At 33.3% G+C, this 26,962-nt stretch overlaps 3 protein-coding genes across 5 annotated transcripts in view; 1 reads left to right on the forward strand and 2 right to left on the reverse strand.

Annotated features, from left to right (window-relative positions):
- LOC111625323 (peroxisome proliferator-activated receptor gamma coactivator 1-alpha-like) overlaps nt 1-1,893 on the reverse strand; it is a 21,734-nt gene extending 19,841 nt beyond the window's left edge. The window contains exons 1-2 of the mRNA XM_023368449.1: nt 1,110-1,893; nt 517-1,007 (exon numbers count right to left, since the gene is read on the reverse strand). Coding sequence (XP_023224217.1) covers nt 517-1,007; nt 1,110-1,505 — 887 coding nt within the window. The 5' untranslated portion in view covers nt 1,506-1,893. The remainder of the gene's footprint in view (nt 1-516; nt 1,008-1,109) is intronic.
- LOC111625324 overlaps nt 1-13,568 on the forward strand; it is a 26,297-nt gene extending 12,729 nt beyond the window's left edge. For 2 of the 3 annotated variants that reach the window (XM_023368451.1, XM_023368450.1), the window contains one exon: nt 7,792-13,568. In XM_023368451.1, the coding sequence (XP_023224219.1) occupies nt 8,174-9,088 (915 nt within the window). In that variant the 5' untranslated portion in view covers nt 7,792-8,173 and the 3' untranslated portion in view covers nt 9,089-13,568. Of the gene's footprint in view, nt 1-7,791 lie in introns of those variants that run through there. The other variant, XM_023368452.1, reaches the window with a different exon arrangement.
- On the reverse strand, nt 2,367-24,163 carry LOC111625318. The gene is made up of 6 exons (XM_023368443.1): nt 24,061-24,163; nt 20,600-20,675; nt 20,374-20,442; nt 18,146-18,229; nt 4,577-5,609; nt 2,367-2,581 (listed from the first exon to the last, which is right to left on the reverse strand). Coding segments are annotated over exons 1-6 (1,479 nt in total). The 5' UTR covers nt 24,063-24,163.
- Between the last annotated feature and the right edge of the window lie 2,799 nt (nt 24,164-26,962).

Raw genomic sequence — 26,962 nt, forward strand, 5'->3', positions numbered from 1 at the left:
TGAACATTGTCTTTTGGAAAACTGGAAGCTTACTTTAAGTAATTTTACTTTACTTTAATTTTATTTTAATTATATTATTACTTTTTGTTCTAAACACTGTTTGTATTACTGGGTTTTCAAGAACAAGTAACAAATGTAATTTCTCAAAAGCAATAAGGCAACATGGTATTGCCCATTCACCTAGTATTGTGTGTTAACAACTAACTTTTTAGATTTGAATAGTTCTCAATTCTGAATTCACATACTCCCATCTGTATTTGGAATCACTTAATTTAGATAAAAGCTATTAATAAAATTTTACTTGTGTAAAAGTGATTTTACTATTAAAAAAATTAATGTAAATTGTGTGGCATTTATCTTGTATAGTTTAAAGATTAAAAAAGTTACTAAAACTTGTTGAAGACAGAAAAAATTTTGGCATGGTGTGATTCTTGTTTACACAAATTTTATTGTATTATATAATTTAGATTTCAAATATAGAAAGAACTAAATTTAATAAAAATTTTAAAGCATTACCTCCTTGAATACCTTGATGAATGTGATTCATAACTTGAACTATATTTTGAACATGGAGAAGAATGATAGTATCTTGGTGATGATTGTGATGTTTTATAATTATAGTGTGAATCATTTTCAGAGGAGCTTTCTGAAGAAGATCTAGAACTTGAAATATTCTTCTTATAAGAATAATAATCTGAAGATTTACAAGATTTATATTTTGATTCACTTGACTGACTAGGAGATCTTGATCGGGATCTATCTGAGGACCTAGAACTTGAAATATTCTTCTTATAAGAATAATAATCTGAAGATTTATGAGATTTATATTTTGATTCACTTGACTGACTAGATCTTGATCGGGATCTTGAAGAATAACTTTTAGACCAAGAATGATGATGTTTTAAGTTCCTATTAACACTAACATTATCTGATGTAATAAATCCTCTACCATATGTTGATGGATATTTAATTATTGTTTTTGCAACAGTTTTATAATTGTCTTCTTCCTGTTTGGAGAAATTAGAGAAAAGACAAACTAAAAATTAATAAATTTTTTAAAATACAATGAGCAACAAGTTTTTGAATATTAGATTGAGCATACTACTTACAGTTTTCAGCATATTATCTTTTCCTTTTTCTCTTTGCTTTACATCCATATCTTTTTCAAAAACTTTTCCAGTTTGTTCTCCTTTTGAACTTAAGGAAGCAAGTGCTTGTGAATTAACATTTTTAGATGGAAAATACAATTGTTTTAGATTTCTGGTAACAGAATACTGTAGTTTATTTTCTTTTACTTTACAAACTGCATCAAAATTAGTGTTCATAATATTAACTAACTTTTTTGAACAGACTTCCTGATGGCTGTTTTTCTGACTGTGATTTTGAAATTCTGTATTAAAATTCTCATATCCTGTTTCTTTGTACATATTTTCTTTTTCTATACTTTCATTTTTTGGTAATGCATTCACAGATGATGATTCATTTTTTGTTTTTTCTGAAGACATAATTTGATTTATTAAAATGCTTTCTGTTTTAATTTGAGAATCTATTCCAAGCTTGAAGGGTTGAGCATAATTATGGTCTAAAGCAATTGAATATAATAGCCTTTTTTTATTACTTTTTGCTTTTAATGACGGTCTAGCTTTTTGTTTATAATTATTATTACAGTTTTGTTCAGAAGAAAATTGTGGACTTAATACTTTATCAAGTTCATTCTTAATATGTGGTTGATTTAAATTACTAATATCAAATTTTTTATTCTTGAAAGTTCTTGGATATATATCATCTGGTTTTATTTTATCATCAATTAAAAGTTTTGGACTGTCCAATGGACAATCTTTTATAATCTTTAAATATCCTTTTAAGTCAGGATCATTTGGTTCCTTTTTCTGAGTAATATGTGCAATGTAGGACAAAAGTTCAATAAAGAGATAATAATTAAATTTAAAAAAAACTATTTATTACACTGCCTATTATGTATTAGAAACTATAGAATAATTAAATAAATCAACTGTATATTTCCACAGATAAGATGACCTTCAGATAAAATGAGGTATAAATTTTCATCAAAGTTTTATAGTTTTAGCATATATCTGTTCTATAAGACGACCACCAAACTATCAACAGCCTATGAATTTAGTTTAGGTCAGCAATCATAATACTGTATAGCGTATATGGAATTATGTCCTATTTGTAATTTTTCAAATGAACAAATTTTATTTTCCTGCATCTGGCAGCACTGCCTTACTATTGGTGCAAATGTTCGCACTGATTCGGGAATTCGGGTAATAACCTCGACTATCCACAAAAACATCGTATGAGCTATTCTATGTTGTTGACATACTCTACTCTCTACTAGTAAATAATTAGTTTTTCTGTNCAATTAAAAGTTTTGGACTGTCCAATGGACAATCTTTTATAATCTTTAAATATCCTTTTAAGTCAGGATCATTTGGTTCCTTTTTCTGAGTAATATTTGATGAAACATTGCCTTCAAGATTTTCAGTTGAATTTATCTGATTTTTCCCTTGATTCTTTGATTGTAGTATTTTTTTACAAAGTTTAGATTGAATTAAAATAGCTACAGAAAAATAAAACAATTATAATTTAGTTCTCAAATTCTTTTTATAATCAAATTAATAAGTTATTTGTGTAAGAAATATTTTACTTTTGTTTAATGCTAATTCATAAATTCAGTAAATTTAAAAATAAAACAGTAAATAAGAAAACAATTTCTTATGAACAATTTGCTGGTCAGACAATATAAATAAATTTATTCAAAAAACAGTAATATTTATTAGCATTATTAATATTAAGTGTAATTATTAAACACTAAATTTTCAAAAACTTTTGAATTTCTTGGGGAATCTCAAAAATTCAAGATAAGACGATAGAATTCACTCATTGTAAATCACTTGATTATCATCAGTACAGCCCAATTCCAATGATTTTACTAAGCAAAGTAAAAAAAACAACAACAGCCAGCAGAAATTAATGACGACCATGAACTTTCTTTGTAAACTTCTTAGTTGATAAGTAGCCTACAAAGAAAGCTGCTCATGGTTTAGAAATAGAGACCATCAAAGAAGGGTCATGGTCAACATTAATTGTATTCTGGAACATGAAAGCAAATAAAAAGGATGACTATTTGATGGATTATGCTTTCATGTTTTTAATTAATAAATAAATTTATTTCATTACCCAATAGTTATTATTTTATCTTTCAAATTTGATTTAAAACTAGTAATGACATTTTGTTCTACATATAGAATGAAAATTATTTATAAAGACAAAATATAATTGATTTTTTGCATTTTACTAAATAAATTAGATAATAACATCAATGCAAGAGTAATTATTTCTTACAGAAGATTATTATTATTAGGAATATAACTGATTATGATATGTACACTATTAGCCATTTAACTGATCAAAAAATTTTAAATTTACTATATTTATATCAAAATTTAGCCATATTATATTAAAATAATAAATTTTCTAAATATAATAATGTAATTAGCATTTTAATTTAAAAGATAATCATAATATAATATTAATATAAGTACAGGTATCCCTTGTATAACACAGTAATGTTCCAAAAAAGTGCTGTGTTATGCAAATAGATGCTATTTGAAACAAAGGAGTAGTGCAAAACATAGGATTAGGTTCCAAGAGTTAACAAAACTGTACTATTCTTTTCCATTACTAAGAGAAATATGTTTATTAAAGCTAGCAATAATTTATTTCCAATCAATTAACTAACAATCACAATATATTATGCATTAATATTAATTAAACAAATATTTTGTTTTTACAAAGTATCCTTATCTTCTGATCTTTTGTTGATTTTGATCAAAAGCATCAGCAACATTTTCATATTTTTTATTTTCATTATAAAAATCTTTTATGGATGACGAAATAAAAATATGTTATTAATTAATCAAAAATTTGTTTTAGTGGGTAGTGTTTGTTCAGTTGGGTACCAAGTGACTTTTTTCAGAATCTGTGTTTAAATACAAAATTGATCAAGTTTGGGATATAGTTCAAGTACCAAGATACTGCTGTATTTCATTAGTCATTTTATGAATGATTGCTTACCTAAGGTTAAAAAGAGTTTAATAACATTTACCTAAAATGTTTAAATAAACTTTACTAAATACAAAGATAATCTATAAAAACAAAACATAGTGACAGTCTTAAAGATTAAAGTCTAAAAGAAATGAGAATAACACCTGGTTGACAGGAAAGCTAGGACAAGAAAGAAAAAATTGGGATATCAGTTTTCATTAAAGTAAACACCTGATAAATGTCACAGAAGAAATTAAAAATTTCAATATTCTAAAATCCATGAGCAACACACGATTACTTGAATAAAAAATATTGAATAATGGAGTTTGTACTTAATGGTTGTGAAATTTTGTACAAATGATTTCCCAAATTCTCAAACTGTGTTAGAAGAAATCCGGGAACTGTGTTGTATGGGGGATTTCTCCAATTTTCCAACCATGTTACAACAAAACAGTGTTGAAGTACCATGTTATGAGGGATACTTGTATAGTAATTTTAAAATTATTACCTTCATTTGTCTTGTTGTCAGATAACTTCAATTTATCTTCATTTTGTCGAAAACTAGATGCTACATTTATACTTTGTTTTTGTACATTAGCAGCTTGAACTTGATGTTTTTCTTCTTGCTGTTTATTTTTGTTTTGGTGTAATTTCTTAGTTGTACAAGTTTCCTTATTTTTCTCTTCTTCAAAAGTATTACACATGTCTGTAATCTTGTGATTTTCGCTCCCTTTATACATATTTTGTGTAATTATATTTTCTGTTTGATCCTTTTTTTTATTGCACATAATTGGAGATAATATTTTTTTTTCATTCAATTGAAGTTGATTGCTGTCTTTTTTGCCATTTTGTCTTCTTTTCATTTGTGATCTAGCAAGAAATTTTTGAGGTGGTTTTTTTATATTGTTGCTTGTTTTAGATTTCTGTTTTCGTTGGCTTTTCTTTTGTGCTGCTTTGCTCTTTGTTGGTCCTGAGTATTCATTTTCATCTAAAAATTTCTTCACTGAAAAATTCTCCATAGTTAGCTTTTGAAAATTTTGTACAACAGTGATTGACTTTTCATCTACTGTAACATCAATTTCTTCATCTACTGTAACAACATCAATTTCTTCATCTGATGAATCATCAAATTGTTCATATAGATCATCACTTACATCCAATTTTTCTGATTTTTTTGAATACATAGGTTTATGAAGAGTTTTGGATTCTTTTTTATGCAATGTCATATTTTTTATATCTGAACTTAAAGTCAATTCTGAATATTTAGATAAATAATTTATATTTTTAACACTGTTTAATGCATTTAATGTCATGTCAGATTGAAAAGTCCATTGATATTCATCTGAATGTAAAATATATTTCCTTTTATCATTACTATTGATATTTAAATATTCACTTTTCAATATCTGTTCATTGTTTTTTAGAAAATCCTTTCTGAAGTCAGTTATACTTGATTGATAATCATCTATTTTTTTATTATAATCCTTTAATTCTGTATCCTCATTACATACAAAATCTATCAAATTAAATTTTGTATTATCCTGTGGAAAAAAATATTTTATAATTTATATATATTAATGTCTCTAACATTAAGAAATTTACACATTTAAACATTTATATTTTAACAATATTTACATTTAACAATATTAAAATGAAAGATCACCGAAGAAATGAGTTGAGTGGCATTTTATGCTACCTACAAAATCCACATAGTGACAATTTGGCTGACAATGATGAAATAAAGCATATATTTTCAAGTCTGAGCAAAGTCCTGATAAAAAACCAGATTGTTCCATTAATTGAGAGATTAAATGGTAAAAAAAAAATGATGAAGAGAAACGAAATATGCAAGTTGAGCCTACAAATACAGAAAAAAGTGATTTGACGCTCAAAGAAAAGCTTCAGCTGGAAATAGAAAACAGCATGAAAATGATGTCTCTTGAAGCATTAAATGAAAATGATTTTTCCAAAATTGTTAAGAAAGAAATGAATCTGTGAGTCTTCAAATTCTACTTGGAGCTATAACCTAGAGCAGGCTTAAGTATTTACTAATAATTCTTCCAACTGCCATCAAACCTGAACACACTTTCTCAGTAGCTGCATATATGTGCAACAAATGTGAGAAGCAGACTTGGTGATGAGATACTGGATGCATTGTTATTTCTCAGATCATATTTTTGCAATTCAGATTAGAATGTTCCTATTAGATTAGTTTTCATTATATTTAAGAAAAATGTGACCAATTAATATTATTTTAAAATACTTTTTGCTGAGAAACTTACTTTACTACCTACTTACTAGGTTGTTACATTAAAGTCATCTATTTAGTCAATGTTAAGAGAGATTTTTGTTAATTTTCAATGTTTATTTGCATAGTTTGTTACATAAAGATTTTTTCAATTTATGTAAATTTAAAGAGATCTCAGTGATGCTTGGAAAAGAATAACTTTAACATAAAGACTGAGTGATTTTAAGTCTGGTTAGTCTGATTAGTTAGAGTGATTAGATTAACTAGGTGTATACTATAAAATATGTTGATTTTTGTCTAAATTTTGATTTGTTGATTAAAGAGCTGATTTCTGTAAGATTTTCTTATTTTTTATTAACCCTCAATACCGAAATAATCCCAAGATCCCTAGATTGACTAAGTATAATCCTGAAATCTCGGGATTAGAAATAAGGGCCAGGATCGAATTCCCTAGCCGTGTGTCAATGCACAAAAAAAGCAGTTTCTCATCTATTGTGCCAACCCGTTTATTTTAACATAAAATAAACGGGTTTTGTCAGTAACTTGTCGTTCTTGTCTCCTCCGTCACCACACATGTAGGAATGGACCCTAGACCATCACTGACGCACAGTTAACTGGTTGCCCCTGGAAGTCGGCTTCTTACAGAAATACAGCTTCCCTATCATCAAATGTCACAGCATCAGTGGTGTGCCATCATTAGAAGCGGTGGAAGTGCTGCTTCCCTTGTATTTTATAAAAAGTAAATACATATTAATTTTAATTATATGAAAATAATCGCACAATATTTTATTATAACCGCATTACGTATCTTATTACAAATTTCTATACTACACGTGAAAAAAAATAATAATAATATTGCTATTGTATATTCAAATATTAGTGGCAGAGTGGAATCTCTGTATTGTCAGATTCCAAAAAGCCAGATTTGTGCATGCGCTTTACAGAGCACCAACCTCACCTGGTTTAGCCAGTGGAAGCCTACGGAGTTTTAGCTTGTTCTTCAACCAGGTAAGTTGTGTATTTCCTCTGCTGCAGAGTCTGTTTTTGCAAAGTTTAGCTGGGTTAAGCCTAATATTAGGCCTATTAGTTATCTCCTGTGTTATAGCATAAGGCATTAGGCTTAGCAGCGCTAAGTCTAACTTTTTACCTAAAGTTATTTAGTTTAGCCTGGGAGTTTTGTGCCATCCATCTTGTGTTCCTGGCTTTGGAACATGCTCCAAGACTAGGGCATTGGCCATTTTGAATATTAGGATTCCATCTTCCAGGCGTTTGTATTTACATGCCCATTGGAAAACTGGTGGATATTGTGTTGTGTCATCGCCTTGTGTATTGCATATTTAGTTGTGTTGGTGTGACACCCTCATCTGCTTTTGGTTGTGTGGAAGACCTGCTAACCAAGCAAACCAGTCCTTCCCATCTGTTTGGATGCCAGTGACAGCTGGTGCCATAACCCTCACCTGTTGCATTCCACACAGATTAAGCCTCCTCCTCGTCCAGTGTTTCCACCAGCCAAGTTAGCTTGGCCATTTCACAACAGAGACCTCAGCCTTATAGACAGCTGGCTAAGACTTCACCTGTGTGCCTCAACTTCTGGAGTGTTCACCAAGGGAAAGTGCAACTTCTCTCCGGCGGCTCATCACAGAGACCTTCCACGGATCATATTCCTTCGGATTACAAAGTAAAATATTCGCAGTGAGTACCCGCTGCTCTTTTGTTTCTGTTCAGTACTTCAGTTTACACATAGTTGATAATTTTTGGTGTCGGTCGTAAACTAGTGTGTTGGCCAGGCTCTTCCATTTTCCTTGCGCATCTAATGTTGGCGTGGGAACTGACCCACACTGTGTCTTATCTGCAACCATGTCTGAGGACAATTTTTTAAATACTACCGACCAGCAGATGGCTGCTTTCGAGGTCTTAGACAAACTCAAGGCTTATCTGGCTAATAATAAAGACACCAAAATTGGCAAACAGCAACATCCTAAATATATCATCAGAAGTGTTGAACGTATAATAGACATTTTCACCAACCACACTGGTATACAAAAACTAGAAGAAATTTCTGCCAGGCTAGACCAATTAATGGAAGACAAGAAGGACAGCAAAATTTTGGAAAAACAGGATAATATCCTAGAAAAGCTAAACACCATGGGGACAGCAAAAACAACTGCTTATACCCAGCCATTATATAGCACAGTGCTAAAATCGGGTATTAACGTCAACATGCCCTATAAAGCAAAACAAACAACGCATGCATCTTCCAATAATGTCCTGCTGGTTTACAGCATGGATGAAAACAGCACTAGTGAAAAACTTCAGAAACTGCTGCAAATGGAAATCCAGCCTTCAGCCTTGAAAATTGGTGTCGATCTTATTAGAAAGATTGCTGGTGGAAGTGTTGCAATTGACCTCGAAAAACAAGATGATATTGCCAACCTCGAAATTAGCATCAGGGAAAAACTTCCTGAAGTCAGTGCTAGGCTCCCTAAGAAAAGGAAGCCTCACATGATTTTATACTCTGTCCCCAACCATGAGTCAAATGAGTGCATTATAAAATCCATGTACGATCAGAACGACCTCATCAGAGAAACATTCTCTGAAGAGGAATTTGGTCAACATCTTCGAATAAAATTTACCACTGGGAAAAAAGAAGCCAAATTTAAAAATCATGTTTTAGAAGTCACACCTAAATTACAACAGTACCTGCTAATGATCGGAAAAATCAATATCGAATGGTCCCACTGCAGGGTGGGTGACTTCTGCCCAGTCCTGTAGTGCTTCCGTTGCTGCGCTTACGGGCATTCAACAAAAAACTGTGCCCATACTAAAAATACTTGTAGCCACTGCCACCAGGAACATTCATTTAAAGATTGCCCTAACAGAAAAGAAACCAGAATGTTGCAACTGCCTTCATGAGAAACTTGCCAACACTGATCATAATGCTAGAGACAGCTCCTGCCCAGTCTATCAAAGAACCAAGCTAAACATTATCTCCAGAACCGATTATGGCTCAGAATAATCGACGACAAATAAGTTTTCTCCAAATCAACTTGGGCAGAGGCATTAATGCCACTTCTCTCTTAACTGCCAACATCAACAAATACGACTTTATTTTCATTCAGGAGCCATATTGTCAAAGGAACGTCCCTGCATGTCTTCCCACTTCCACTACTGTCATAAAAGGAACAACGAACTACCCCTGGGCTAGCTCTGTCATAAACAACAAAAACTTTCCAATTCTTCTTCACAGCAATGAGCACATTGTGTGCATTGAGACAACTATAAATAACAGCACCTTCATTATCATTAATGTCTACTGTCCCTATAATAACAATATTAACCTTCTCCAAGACACCATCAACAACCTTCAGTACAACAACCTTCTCCTTGTTGGTGATTTCAATTCACATTCCCCTGCCTGGGGGACGACAGAGGGACTGCCTTAGGTGATTTTCTCGCCACCAATAACTTAATTCTCATAAATGATCCACATTCCTCACCAACATTCTACAGTTCTAGGGGCCACAACTGGATTGACATTACTGGTGCCTCATTTCAGTGCTCTAATCTCGTCACGGGCTGGAGGGTCCTCCAGGAGAATTCACTCAGTGAACATGCCTACCTCCACTTTACGATAAATAATGTAACTACCACTGGTAACACCAACCTTTCACTACGTTATAATTTATCACGTGCTGATTGGGATGGCCTCACCAGCTTCCTTCGGACAAAACTCACCACTTACAACCCCAGTGATTTTGATGACGCCAGTAATTTTCTTGACAGCTCTATTGAAAACATTAACACAGCCTGCAATCTATTCATTCCACGTACCTCTCACCTTCACAGGGCTGTTCCCTGGTGGGATACAAAGCTCTCCGATATGTGCAAAAGTGTTAGACACCTCCGGAAGAAATATCAAAATTGTAGAAGTGAACCAGAATGCAGCCACCTCAAAGAACAATACCTGCAGAATCAGAAGATTTAAGCAAGAAATAAAAAATGCAAAGATCACCTCTTGGAGGAGCTACTGTACAAAAGCCTCCAGCAAGCCCTTGGGCTATATAACAAAGCTCTGCACAGGCAAGCTAAAAAGAAGTCACATCCTTGAAACAAGTAACAATGATAATTTATCAGACGTCATGAAGAAAAAAATAAACACCTGCCTCGATGTCAACCCTGCAGATGATGACACATGGCAACAAGATATCAGGAAAGCAGACTACCATAAACAATCCAAACACCCCTCCTTTCGATCAGCATGAGGTGGATAAGATAATCAGTGAGCTTCCAGCTACTAAAGCGCCTGGCATTGAAGGCATCTCAGCAAAACTTGTGAAAAAGCTCTGGGACTTGTTCCCTACTCAACTGTTGCATATCTACAACACCTGCCTGCAGTATGGCATCTTCCCGGAAGCCTGGAAGGTAGCCAAGCTGGTTCCTATTCCCAAACCTGGCTCGTCCACTTGCAGGCTGATTTTGCTCCTTCCCATTTTGGGTAAGGTGTTAGAAAAATTAATTACCACAAGGCTATCTTGGCACGTGGAAGCTACACACAGGCTCCATGGGGCACAATTTGGCTTCAGGCACCAAAGGTCTTCTAATGACACAATCCATAATGTCACCACCAATATTCACCAACTCCTCAACCAGTACAAATATGTCTTAGGCATAAGCCTAGACTTCGAGAAGGCCTTTGACAGCATCTGGTGGCCCTTGATCCTCAAGGGGCTCAACAACGTAGCCTGCCCCACCAACCTCTTCAACCTTATCCGTCACTACTTAAACAACAGGAAAGCTATTCTCGATATCGGCAATCTCTCTCACCAAAAAACCGTTGCCAGGGGTTGCTCGCAGGGCTCTGTCTGCGGCCCCCTGCTATGGAATATCACGTTTAATGACTTTCTTAACTCACATTTGGCCAGGATTCCCTTACCGCCTTTGCAGACGAGGTAATGGTCTTGGTCAACGGCTCATCCAGAGCAGATCTTGAAAGGAAGGCCTCTAGTATCCTCTATAACATCTATCATTGGGGCATTCACCACAAATTACATTTCAACCCCCATAAAACTAAGGGTATCATTTTCACCAATCCTCGCAAGCCCAATCTCTACAAAAGAACTCCAACCATCAAAATGGACGGTCACTCAATTAAAATTGAGAAAACCCTAAAATATCTGGGGGTCACACTAGATTACCATCTCTCCTGGGAACAGCACATTAAGTATATTTGCGACAGGGTCAGCCTCATTTTCCAGGGTGGCCAAAAATAGCTGGGGCCTAAACTCAGAAGCTATGAGTATAATTTACGATTCAATTTTCGTCCCTATCATCACTTATGGGTGCGGTACTTCGGGAAAGGCTGCTGCCAAATCCCACCCACGTCGGAGGCTCATCTCCGCCCAGCGGACTGCCATGCTTCACATCGCAAAGGCCACCACCCCTAATGCCAGCCTTCAAGTAATATGTAAAAAGCCTCCGATTGATAGTCATCAATCTATTCAGTGACACTTGGAACATCAAGTGGGGCAACGACATCGTCACCAGTACAGGTATCATTCGGGCTGACTTGCTCGAGCGTCCTATTGACTTTTGTAAATCCCCTTACCCGAACGAGTTAACTAACCTCTCCCACAACTCTCATCCTGAGCCTTCAATAAACATCTATACTGATGGGTCAAAAAGTGATAATAATGTAGGCTGCAGCTTTGTTGCCTATCAGAACAAGACAGAGATCTTTCATCACAGAGCCCGCTTGCATGGCAGCTGCTCTGTCTTCCAGTCAGAGCTGCTTGCCATCAAGTTGGCCATCGAGTGGTGCACCACAAACTACCATAACTTGAACATCACACTCCATTCGCTCTGCTATTTCTCTCCTTCATCGCAAGAATCTCCACCCCATCGCACAAGAAATCCACGAGGCCGTCAAATACACTGATAACTCTATCAGAATTATCTGGGTACAAGCCCACCAGGGCAACACTGGGAACGAGTGGGCAGATGCCCTGGCCAAATCTGCGGCCACTGATGAAACTTTACCAATAGACTACAGCAAATTTAACCTACATACCTGTACTATCAAAAAGCTACTATGGACCGATCTTCACACCAACTGGCAAAACGACTGGGACTTAAATCAAAATATTACATATAAATTTTTTCCGGATATTTCTGCAATATACTCTTATAGATGGATCACACCCAACTTTCAGCTTATGCAATTTCTGACCAGCCACGGCCGCTTTCACTCATACCTTAAGCGTTTCGTCAACCTACAAAACAGTGGCCTCTGCCCTATTTGTAATATGCAGGATGGCAGCCTCCATTACATTCTAGAGTGTGCCATGTTGGAGCCTGAGAGATCACAGCTTCGCATCCTCATCAACCACAAGCATGGCCACTGGCCAAGTAATAATCACGAGTTCTTGAGTGACCTGATAAATGATATGGGCACCTTCAACCAATTTGTACAACTCATCTACCAGTACAACAGGAGGACTAATGTCCCCACTAGTAACTGAACTTCTAGGTAATATGTAATTCAGATTGTATATACTGTATAGTCTCTCTTCCTGCTAATGCTATTACATTGTATTGGTGTACTTATCAGTACTGTGTACTTTATTCTTTGTATTCTGTTTTCACCATTTATTCATCTTATATTATATGCTCTCCATTGTATAAGTATTGTTGCTCAAGTATCAACAATTAATTGTGCCTTCATATATGCTTATTCATTCTACAACTGTATTTGCCTATTCTACAGTTATATTGTCAAGTTTTATTCCTTTGTAAATTCCATGTACCATATGTACTATTGCATTGTATTCACTAATTGCCCATTGCTTACTGTATCCACTTCAAAGTTTATATATTGTCCGCGTTTACATATTTATGTGAAATTGTTTATTTGCAATCCATTTTCTGTAACCTATGTCCAGCTATGCCTAGTGGTGCTGGACATGCATCTTTATGCATTAATAAAATAATTGAATTGGTGGAAGCCTACGACCTTGGGTGGAAGCTACACACATATAACGATTCCAATTCTATCGAGAACCAGTTCTGGGCTGTTAGCCACCTGCCCATTAGATATTTCAATTACGTGAATAACGAGTAGATTTATAACTTAACCCAACCGATAAGAACTTACTGGTATGTTTTTACGATAGTTCTGTATAGTTGACAGGATGAAATTCTGTACAGATTAATATCACTGGTTTCAATGAAACCAGTGATATTACGATTTCGTGTATCCCATCTGTAAGGGGATGTTGAAAAAAACTTGTACAATTCTTGTAGAATGTTAAAAATTAACTGTTACTTTGATAGCATCGTTTACAACTAAATTTAATGAATGAGAGAGATGCACAAGATACAGAAAAAGGCTCTAGAATTTATTTTCCTTAAATTTACGATTTATGTATCCGTTTGCCATAAAAATTTGTCTTTCCACTTTTTTCCCGAGACTACAAATATTCGAGTACAAAGTAACTGATTTCTACTTAAGAAGTAGTTAAATAATTAAGCAACGTAAACAAAACCCTGATGAAAGAGCTGGAATATTACTTAAATAAAAGCCTAACTGAAACAATCTATAGCAGAGTACAGGGGGGACTGATTTCTTCGAAATACTGTATTAGAATACTGGAAAAATTTCGTCTTTATTACGAGAGTGACCGAAAAGTTGTAAATTTTGGAAATTTCCATGGACAACACCTGCTCCTAAAACGAATTAGTTAGAGAACAAATGACTATTAAGTTTAACATATTTAGATTTTTAAAGATATGGTGAGAAACATTTAAAATGTACAACAGTCCTGTCGCGTCCTTTGGGATATACTAATGATGCGACAAAAGAGGTATTTGACACTGACCAGTATCGGCACCCTGGGGATTTGGCAGTCCGCGTGTATGCACACACTGCAACCTTCTTCGATTCCATCCATTAGCCACTCATAGGGAGCTATTTGACTAAGTGCATTGTTTTAAGATTTAAAAAGTAAAGAATATTTTATATTTTTATGTACGTTTCTTTGCAAAACTATATTTAATTATAATTTTCTTTAAAAGTATATTCATATAATTGAAGNTACCAGGGTGGCCAAAAATAGCTGGGGCCTAAACTCAGAAGCTATGAGTATAATTTACGATTCAATTTTCGTCCCTATCATCACTTATGGGTGCGGTACTTCGGGAAAGGCTGCTGCCAAATCCCACCCACGTCGGAGGCTCATCTCCGCCCAGCGGACTGCCATGCTTCACATCGCAAAGGCCACCACCCCTAATGCCAGCCTTCAAGTAATATGTAAAAAGCCTCCGATTGATAGTCATCAATCTATTCAGTGACACTTGGAACATCAAGTGGGGCAACGACATCGTCACCAGTACAGGTATCATTCGGGCTGACTTGCTCGAGCGTCCTATTGACTTTTGTAAATCCCCTTACCCGAACGAGTTAACTAACCTCTCCCACAACTCTCATCCTGAGCCTTCAATAAACATCTATACTGATGGGTCAAAAAGTGATAATAATGTAGGCTGCAGCTTTGTTGCCTATCAGAACAAGACAGAGATCTTTCATCACAGAGCCCGCTTGCATGGCAGCTGCTCTGTCTTCCAGTCAGAGCTGCTTGCCATCAAGTTGGCCATCGAGTGGTGCACCACAAACTACCATAACTTGAACATCACACTCCATTCGCTCTGCTATTTCTCTCCTTCATCGCAAGAATCTCCACCCCATCGCACAAGAAATCCACGAGGCCGTCAAATACACTGATAACTCTATCAGAATTATCTGGGTACAAGCCCACCAGGGCAACACTGGGAACGAGTGGGCAGATGCCCTGGCCAAATCTGCGGCCACTGATGAAACTTTACCAATAGACTACAGCAAATTTAACCTACATACCTGTACTATCAAAAAGCTACTATGGACCGATCTTCACACCAACTGGCAAAACGACTGGGACTTAAATCAAAATATTACATATAAATTTTTTCCGGATATTTCTGCAATATACTCTTATAGATGGATCACACCCAACTTTCAGCTTATGCAATTTCTGACCAGCCACGGCCGCTTTCACTCATACCTTAAGCGTTTCGTCAACCTACAAAACAGTGGCCTCTGCCCTATTTGTAATATGCAGGATGGCAGCCTCCATTACATTCTAGAGTGTGCCATGTTGGAGCCTGAGAGATCACAGCTTCGCATCCTCATCAACCACAAGCATGGCCACTGGCCAAGTAATAATCACGAGTTCTTGAGTGACCTGATAAATGATATGGGCACCTTCAACCAATTTTTACAACTCATCTACCAGTACAACAGGAGGACTAATGTCCCCACTAGTAACTGAACTTCTAGGTAATATGTAATTCAGATTGTATATACTGTATAGTCTCTCTTCCTGCTAATGCTATTACATTGTATTGGTGTACTTATCAGTACTGTGTACTTTATTCTTTGTATTCTGTTTTCACCATTTATTCATCTTATATTATATGCTCTCCATTGTATAAGTATTGTTGCTCAAGTATCAACAATTAATTGTGCCTTCATATATGCTTATTCATTCTACAACTGTATTTGCCTATTCTACAGTTATATTGTCAAGTTTTATTCCTTTGTAAATTCCATGTACCATATGTACTATTGCATTGTATTCACTAATTGCCCATTGCTTACTGTATCCACTTCAAAGTTTATATATTGTCCGCGTTTACATATTTATGTGAAATTGTTTATTTGCAATCCATTTTCTGTAACCTATGTCCAGCTATGCCTAGTGGTGCTGGACATGCATCTTTATGCATTAATAAAATAATTGAATTGGTGGAAGCCTACGACCTTGGGTGGAAGCTACACACATATAACGATTCCAATTCTATCGAGAACCAGTTCTGGGCTGTTAGCCACCTGCCCATTAGATATTTCAATTACGTGAATAACGAGTAGATTTATAACTTAACCCAACCGATAAGAACTTACTGGTATGTTTTTACGATAGTTCTGTATAGTTGACAGGATGAAATTCTGTACAGATTAATATCACTGGTTTCAATGAAACCAGTGATATTACGATTTCGTGTATCCCATCTGTAAGGGGATGTTGAAAAAAACTTGTACAATTCTTGTAGAATGTTAAAAATTAACTGTTACTTTGATAGCATCGTTTACAACTAAATTTAATGAATGAGAGAGATGCACGAGATACAGAAAAAGGCTCTAGAATTTATTTTCCTTAAATTTACGATTTATGTATCCGTTTGCCATAAAAATTTGTCTTTCCACTTTTTTCCCGAGACTACAAATATTCGAGTACAAAGTAACTGATTTCTACTTAAGAAGTAGTTAAATAATTAAGCAACGTAAACAAAACCCTGATGAAAGAGCTGGAATATTACTTAAATAAAAGCCTAACTGAAACAATCTATAGCAGAGTACAGGGGGGACTGATTTCTTCGAAATACTGTATTAGAATACTGGAAAAATTTCGTCTTTATTACGAGAGTGACCGAAAAGTTGTAAATTTTGGAAATTTCCATGGACAACACCTGCTCCTAAAACGAATTAGTTAGAGAACAAATGACNGCGTTTAATGGTTTCCAGATGATGAGAACAATGTACAGTAAGGGCACAAAGTGTGAGATTCATAGAAAAGTTTTCCTAAGAATATTTCCAATCCTTTTCTCACACAAGAGAAAATGGGTTAGGGGGCATTGGGTATAACTTTATGGAACAAAGGGGGCGGTGGATCGAAAAAGTTTGAGAATCACTGCCCTAGACCATCACTGACATGCAATTGACTGACTGCCCCTGGATGTTGGCTTTTTACAGAAACACAGCTTCCCTATCATCAAATGTCACGGCACGCCCCTGCACAGCATGCCACTGAGAAAATGTCTTATCAGAAAATCACTTAAAAATGAAACATGATCATTGATGCCATTAAACAGTAATATGTTATAATACAAATGTATTATGGCATTACAAATGTAACTAACTATAATTGATCATATTTATTAGCCTCTGATGAAATTTCCATGGAAAAAAAACAACACCAAACAAACTGAATTATCTATATTAAGTGCCAAGCAAAAGCAGTTTATTGTGCTTGTGATGTAAAGAAGTTGAAGTTGTCCATTTCTGATATACAAAAATTATTCCTGAAAACATAATTTTGTATCTGTTGAAAATATATTTTATTTATTAAATTCTAATGTCAATATTCTTAGTCAAACAAACAACATTAGACTGAGTTTGTATCTTATTCCCTTATTATGTTATTCTTAATAAAACTGTTTCCACTTTTACATTAAACAGATGATATATAGCAAGTCCTCACTTACCATCAATAGACTTGAAATCTGTGATGTTAAACAAAACAATATATAACAAAACCAATTTTACCATATGTTAAATGACATAATCAAGCTATAATTTAGTTAATACTATTCTAATTGAATCTTGTTTACAATCTCCAGCATTTATTTTCACAGAATCAAACTTACTGTTTATAAAGAAAATTCAACAATGATAACTATGAACAATTATAAAATGTTATTGTATCTTCCCTTAATGACATTACAAAATGATGTCTACTGAGGACTTTCTGTATATTTTTTTAATTAGAAAAAATGTTAAGTTAAAAACAGTAATATTGTGTTTGCTACCATTTATATTCTTTCATCACCATATTTTAAATTTATATTCTCAAATGATAAACATTTTGAAGATATTGTTTAAGTCAAAAATTACATAAGGAAGTATTTTAGTTATGCTAGCATGTGGCATTCTATATGCCCGATATTTTAAAAAATTTTTACCGGGTCTAATTCATTTATCTCGTCATTTCCTTTGTTAGAGATTTCACAGTCTGTTGGAATTACAATATCTCCATAAACTTCATTCTAAAAGAAAAAAAATTGATTGATAAGCATTCTGACATTGATTGATTGATAAGCAGAAAAAAGCATTTATTTTGAAATATATTCAATCTGTGATATTGTACAATGAAAACTTGAAATGTGTTATATTACTAAACATTAAAGAGATTTTTTTCTATTGATCCTTTTAAGTAACTTAATTAAATGTAATCAACTTAAGCCTGACTAACATTTTTGAAAGCTATTTAGCTTCATTCTCAAAATATGATAGAATTTAGATCAACGGTTCCCAACCTTTTTCGGGTGGCGACCCCTTTTTATAAAAGCCAAGTGACCCGCGATCCCGATACTATTGAAAAAGACATTTTTAATAAGGTAATTAAAAAAAAACAACGAAATTAGTTTTTAGTATAATTTTATTTTAAATTATGTCTAATAATTTAATGCGATTGTTGAAATTGTATGTTATTAACCAGCCTTAAAATTCGCGGGTGAGTTTTTGTTAACGCCAACCTCATGTCATTCTCAACATTTAATTTATTCCTCTCAAACTCTGAACAGATGATTCAACCAACTGTGACGGAATAGTGTACCTAGATTACACTTATTTTAATTTTTAAAAAATACAGTCGACCCCCCTATAACACGGTAGATACATTCCGTTCTTTATAAATCAATTTTGTACGAGTCCTTGCCAATCACAGCCCGACACATGTGAAGTTTGCGGACTACGGCTGTTTGAAAGGTTTTCTTCCATAAAATTAACCGATTCTAGACTAATTTGACTCAACATTTCCAAAATACATATAAGTTTTTTGGGAATAATCCGTATAAACTATGCTATAAACAAAAAATTGTAGGATTACTTACCGAGTGTGCGCCATTCGACATCGCCATTGCTTAAGCTTGTTTTCGTTGCGGAGCAGCGCACCAAACGGCGGCCGCGATTTCTGATAAGTTATTTTTCTGCGAAAACTTCGTTGAACTTTGGAGACATCATTAATATAAATAATTTTTATGGCCGTTGAATAAGAAATGTTTCTTTCACAAGAAATGTATAAAATTAGTGCTGTATTAGACTTACGGTACCTAATTTACATACTGTACAGACGATAGTAAACTCAACTTACTCGCCTAAACTCTCTGTAGCGTGGCGCTGGATGGCGGAAAGTATATATATAATTATAATAAAGCTACAATAAATTAAGTTAATATATAATTATATATACAGTACCTAATTTATATATAATTTATATATAATACTGTACAGACAATAGTAAACTCAATTTACCCGCCTAAACTCTCTAAAGCGTGGCGCTGGACAGCGAAAAGTAGTTCGGCTGCTCGATGCCGTTTTACCGTATTATACGAGTTTTTTTACCTTGTTTGTACGGATACCGTCACAATTTTTTCGCCGTCATATAGGAATCCGAACTATAGGAACCCGTGTTATAGGGGGGTCGACTGTATATCAAATTATTCAAAGTTCAAGACACCATTAAAAATAAAAATTGCATTATAATGAACATTTTTTTTAGTTAACTGTATAAGTTGGCGACCCTACAGAAAGCCCGTCGCGACCCCCTTCTGGGTCGCGACCCATAGGTTGGGAACCCGTGATTTAGATTATTATTCTGGAAGAAAAGAATCAGCCCAGATATTCTTTTCTTCCAGAATATTATAAATTATTTAATAAATATTAACTTATTATTAAATTTAATAAAAAGATGATGCCTAACGTTTCCCTCTGACAAATTATTTAATAATTAATTAAATAATGTAATTGGCTTTACAAATTTATTAGATTTCTAGATATTTATATATAAAAAGTAAACAGTATTATTTTCTAAAAAATTTTCTTTGATACAATATTCAAAAAATTAAGGTGATTCTTAAAATTAATACATCATTTATTGAGTATTCAAATAGATAGGTACAACATGCTTTCCTATACATATATTAGTTGATTAAAGTCATTTAATTTATATACAATTTTAGATGCATCTACCTATTTTAATAGTTTTTAAACATTAAATCAAGAGAAACTACTATAAATTTGTTTTATTCATAAATTTATTAAAATAATTTTTATTTTTCTATAAATAAGCTCTATTATGTTAAATATATTTCTAAAACTATTTTAAAAATTAGTATTAAAAAAATCATACCAAACTTGAATCAACAAAATCATCTAAATTGAATTTAGTTAAACTTTTGAATTCAGTATCAGGATCAAGCTAGAAAAAAGGAAAACAACCATAAGTAATTCTGAATTAAATATTAAATAATTGTTACATTTTTTCTACACTCTAAATAAATGGGAGTTTATTTATGTTTTATTTATATTTCAATTATTTATTAATGGGTAAACTTATTTTGTGTCATTTTTCTTACATCTTCATTGAAAAAATCTGTTTCCTCCAGACTTAAGCATGGCAGTTCTGCCATATTTATAACCCAAGACGACATCCTAGAAATAATAATAATTATGGTAAATTTTAAATGATATGATCAAATAGATTTAATATATTTCAAAAAAATTTTATAAATCAAATAAAATACCAAATTTGTAGTTCAAAAATGAACTATAAATATTTGACTTCTGAGCCATGTTCAGTATTACAGAATTCTTCCTAAGTCTAGTTATGCTGCAATGCTGAACTCATTTCTAACTACTGTATTTATACATGTATAGGCTGTACCCTGTTTATGAAATGATATATTCAGAAAAAATAAAAATCTTAGAATTCCACGAAGGGACGAGAGTAGAGACACGGGTATACTGATATATGGCATTGCTGAACAGGGCCTAGGAAAGTTAAACAAAAGCCTTTGCCAGTTTCAGTTTTTAAAATTATTTTAGCATACAAAAACTGTAAACTTTTTTTATTAGTATGTATAGTGAACATGAGCATTGCAGTTTTTTTAAGCCAATTTTATTTAGTTTTTCTTTTATCCTTACAAACCAGCAATATCTTCTAAAAGAAAACTAGTGACAATGAAGAAAGATGCTAGAAGAATGTGTCTCTGGATCTGATATATAGGCTCCATATGACTGTACTGTACATAGATCCTATTTCTACTTTGATGGTAGGTTCTGTTAGCAGAGAAGAGAAGTACCAATAAGATGTCTGATAATTGGCATGCTAGCAGAGTTGATAATTAGAAGGGTAAAAGAGTGTGTTAAGGAAATATGGAAGATTAATGAAATTTTACCAGAAGTATGCAATGATTTTATTATTATTTGGAAGTAGAAAATGAACTGAATGCATTTACAGTGGTCTTTTCGGATGCAAGTAGTTAAAATTGTGCTGAAGATAACCTGAAAATGCTTCATAATATTGTCAGTTTCTTAAAGCAAGCAATTTTGCTTTTTGTTTCTGATTTAGTAGTACAGTAGAGCCTCAAACTCGGCACTCCGGATAACTCAGCCACACCCTGGCAGGGCAAAAATAACCTTAGATAATTAATTTTCATCATAGACAGCTTTATGCCTCAAAGTATTTTTCTGAGGTCTGTCTTATCAGGTAAATTACTGTACACTGTGTATTTGTTACTGTGAATGACCGAAATCTGGCGAATGTCAACATTCACACAGTCGTTTCGTGTATGTCCGAAATATTTGCTAAATATCGTTATTTCTCACTTGCACCGGCAAATGTCGACATTCAGAATGCACTGATGATGAATGTTGAATAAAAATATTTTTATTATGTTAAGACAAAAATTCAACTTTTTAATATGTCAAAATAGGAGAAAGCTTAAGTAATAGTACATGTAAATAAACTGTTGAACCTAAAATGAACAGTACATTCTATATCATTAAAGAAAATAATACAATAATAAACTTACACACAAATTATGTGATTAACATTATACAATCTTATTTATTGCAACAACTTAAACTGTTATGGCATTTTGAATTGCACAAGAGTCCCTTGCTTTTACAACTGCATTTATTCGTGGAACANATATTTATATTAGTCTTAATGTATCATTTTAAAAATAATTTATCACACTATAACAAGATAGAATGACCCTAATATGTAAATTATTCAAAGTTAAGAGGTACTTGAGAAAAAAAATCACATTTTTTTCAAAAATTTGTTTGAAATAATGTTATTATCTCTCAAAACTCACCATCTTCTTTATGGTCACTTAAATTCATTACTTAAATATACTTAATTTAGTCTCAATAGTACTTCAAACATGAAAAACATATCTCCCCTGGTCTGTCCCCTAACTGATTCTGTTCGTGTATCAGTAATTTTAAATACATAGAAATCTAATAAAATATCAAAATCGTTCATTTTAAAAAATAGGATAAGTAAATTATTGTAATCTAACAAGTAAAATTACGTAATATTTCTTTTTCATAAAAAAAATATTTACATCTAATTTGTCCCGCATACTTCGCGTCTCGTCCCCTGGCGTTTTGTATTCGTCAAAAAACGATGTTTGTTTATTTTGTCGCGGAAAATTGTGACCTTGAACACATTTTATTGGACGTGAAGTTAGCAGCAAGCATCAAGCGAGCTAACCACACAGCCATTTTGTCAGTGATTTCGGAAATGTTACTCTGTGGGTACAGTTGTGAACGAGTGAAGTGATCTCTCCCCTGGTAAGTTTTATTTTGTGATTATTTGTCTAAGAACTTCATTTTATTTGTATATTTACTGTTATTTGTGCATAGATTCTCATATTTATTTGTTAATTATGTACGATAAATACTCTTACGATTATTTTGGTTTTCTAATGAAAAATTATCTCCCCTGCCTTTTAAGATTCCAGGGGAGATATAAAAACGTCAGATCAGAGTATTTTTATGGATAATACGTGAACTGTCGTTCCGTAATTTAGTCAATATACATTTTTACTCTTTTAGCCTATCTCATACATTTAATTATGGTATAATGTGTCTTTTACAGAATATGTTAGCAAGAAAAAAATGCCACGTGAAGAACGCCTAGAAAAAAATCGTGTAGCAGAAAGATTAAGGTACCAATGCATAAAAAATGACCCTGACAAATACGCACTACAAAAACTTAAAGAACGTGAAAAGTATCAAAAGAAAAAGGAATTGTTAAGACTGTGAACCAAATGATCCCCAAGAACAGAGAAAAGCTAGAAAATTGAGGAGAGAAAAAGCAAAGAATCGTAGATGTCGTTTAGCACTTCAAGTCATAAGTAATGAATCCACAACCCTTCCTAATTCGGATAATGAAGACCCACTGCTACTACCACCTCCTCAGAATGAAGATATTAACAGGCTGCTTGAAAATAAACAGTCTGATAATTTAATAATTATAAAATGAATGAATAAAGTTGATTCTTAAAAAAAAGTCTATTTTCTTTCATAAAGCAATGTTAAAGTCTCTCTCTCCCCTGTTCATAAAGTATCCTACCCTGTACACCTAGACCTAGTCTCTCCCCTGTATTGAGGGGGGAGACTAGAGATCTCCCCTGGTCATTCATAAAACAAGATAAAATAAATAAATTGACTGGCCACCTTGCAGATATGCACAAATTAGTTGTTTCAATAAAAATGTTACATATTTAGATTAAATTTCTAACATTTATGTCGTGGCCACATCTCTTAACCAGTGAGTACCTCTTAACTTAGAATGACCCATTACCTTTTACGAATCCGTTACAAACAATAAAAAAATCTGTCTCAACAATATAATAATAAACTTACTTTTAAAATTTCAAAATTACAAAGAAAAATAAAACAAATGACGTTATAAATTAATATCTTAGGCTTAGAAAAAGATACACGTGGCCAAGTTTACGTTAAAAAATATGAAATATTTTAAATAATAACAAAAAAAAAAAAGTAAATATAACCTACTTACATTATCTGTCATTACAGATTTATCTATTTTCCGGTTGATATAACCAAACTTGACCAGTTGTTTAATTAAAATAAAACGACTCTCTCTTCCCTGGTTCATACGGTGATCAGACTTTCCAACTCCGTCTGCACCCACGTGGTTTTATCGTAAAATATAGATGGCGCTTCGAAAACTCTTTCATCCGATTGGTTACTACTCGGGAATGCCGGAAGAACGTTAGCACGTGCTCAACTATAATAAAGAGTCCTGGGCAACTTTACTATGCTTAGTTACCATTTACGTATGTTATTTATACACTAAATTTATTGAATTCGAAACATATATTGACTTTTATTTCTATTACAAACGATTTTTAATATCATACAATCTAAACACAAATGAATATTCGAATCATTTATTCATTAAAGTTATTTGAGCCATTAATGATATTCACACAAAGAAAATTTTTCTTATCTGTAACGGGTCTCAGACTAAACGATTCATAGAATTTAGTGCAAAAACGTAATGCAGAATGAATCTAAAAATAGAAGAAATTCGCATTATGATATTTTTTTCATAACAAAAGGATGTTATGATCTTATAACATCCTTTTATTTTAAAGTTGTTTTAATAATTCATAATCTAAAATGCTTTATTATTTAAATTAATAATTCTACCTTTGACTACCAAATTTTAAGAGCATCAATGTTTCTTACGCACAAACTTTCATGCCAAATTCCGTTTTTAAATCTTTACCCCATCCTGAGATATTAAGCGAAATAAACGCTAACACACACATGCCGGAATTTTTCCCCACTTTTTGACTTTTTTGGTGCTCCACAAAAGTATAGAACCGCTCAAAAAATTGGTCTTTTGATGTCAGAACATGCACTAGTAGATAAAAATAAATTTTTTACGCGTAATTCAGCACCTAACTTATAAAAACGTAATTTTTATAAGTTAGGTGCTTAATTAAGCTTCTAATTCGGCTGACTGAGGATTAGCGATGAAGTCAATTTACGTACTGCCACATAAGTACAGATTCGCCATCTTTTTCGCAAGTTTGAAGTGTGAAAGTATTTTTTTTTATCGTGCCTCGTGGTATCCATTTAACAGACTTTGAGAAAGTATAAATTGTAGCTTTAAGAAGCACTGATTAAGTCATCAGGCAGTAGCAAACAGCATCAAGCGTTCGAAAAAGGTAGTTCAACATTATTTGTGAAATACTGCAAATTATGGACCAAAGCATAGAAGTGGACGATCTTCAAGCAGACGAACTGTTAATGCATCGTCTAATCCAGTGTTTCGCAACCGGTGTGCCGTCACAAAGGTGAAGGTGTGACGTAAACTTTTACATATTCTATTAATTTCAAGTTTTAAATATAAATTTTTATCACGGTGTGTTTTTTATGCTTGTATTTCATTCTCTGCCGCGGCACTGATGAAATAAGACGATGTTTGTTTATTCTTTATTACAAGCCACGCATTTTTATGTATTCGAAGAAATTAAATCTATACTAATAATATAAAGAGGTAGAGTTTGTAAGTTTGGATGTAGGAGGTAATCTCCGAAACTACTCATCCGATTTCAAAAATTCACCAATATTTAGAATGGAACTTCAGACCAGCTCACGTATATGTATGTGGCCAGCTCACGCGAATTTATGGCCAAAATCGTCAGTACGCCTACGTTGAACGCTTAAAACAAGCAATTGTCATTGCCACTGCTTGGAACTCCCTTGATACACCGATCATAAATAAAATTGCTGATAGCATACCGAATCACATTTTCGATATTAGTAAAGGAGATGCACAAATAAATTACTAAATTAAACTATTTTGTCGTATTTAATGCTTTTTGCATTCATTTACTATTCGACTCTATACTTTTGTGGTGATTAAAATGATTTTTTTTTACAATTTCTGCTGTTCGCTGCGATATAGGAAACGGAGTTTTGACAAATTATGTTTTTATAAATCCCGAACAATATAAGAAAATAAGCTATATCATAACTGTAATTCCTAACCTTCGTATAGTATATATGCATCTGTTCTATACTTTTGTAGAGCACCTTAGATAATAGATAGACATAACTCCGTGTAGATGGTCTTAAATATATTTATATTAGTCTTAATGTATCATTTTAAAAATAATTTATCACACTATAACAAGATAGAATGACCCTAATATGTAAATTATTCAAAGTTAAGAGGTACTTGAGAAAAAAAAATCACATTTTTTTCAAAAATTTGTTTGAAATAATGTTATTATCTCTCAAAACTCACCATCTTCTTTATGGTCACTTAAATTAATTACTTAAATATACTTAATTTAGTCTCAATAGTACTTCAAACATGAAAAACATATCTCCCCTGGTCTGTCCCCTAACTGATTCTGTTCGTGTATCAGTAATTTTAAATACATAGAAATCTAATAAAACAGGGGTGGCCAACCTTTTGCATACAATGCGCCAATTTTCTGACAGACGAGTTCAGATGCGCCATATAAATCGGACACTTTATACAGTCTTACGTTCAATGTTAGGGGTTGATAAATAGAGATAAGAATAAATCTGCTTCGCTTAGGGGAGAAAAGGGAATAACTTAATCACGCAGTTAAATTAATTAATTCAACTGCTGACAGTTTATTGAAGCACCAATTTACAATAGTCAGCAATGATTTACTGTACGAGAGGGTGATTGCTTGGTGATGGTGCTATAGCTGCCAGAGTCTTGTTTGGTGAAGATTACTACGCACCACAATTATTGGTACCGAGAACGAGATGAGCTTGGAATAACTTTAATCACAATAAATGTTTTCAACCATTTACACGCCTGTAAACTGATCGGAAATAAAGATCGCAAGACTCACAATACATGCATACATTGTAATTTACTATGTGGAGAACACTCATTTTATCTT

Source organism: Centruroides sculpturatus, unplaced genomic scaffold, assembly GCF_000671375.1.
Source record: "Centruroides sculpturatus isolate CEXI.00-Female unplaced genomic scaffold, Cexi_2.0 scaffold428, whole genome shotgun sequence".
NCBI lineage: Eukaryota > Metazoa > Arthropoda > Arachnida > Scorpiones > Buthidae > Centruroides > Centruroides sculpturatus.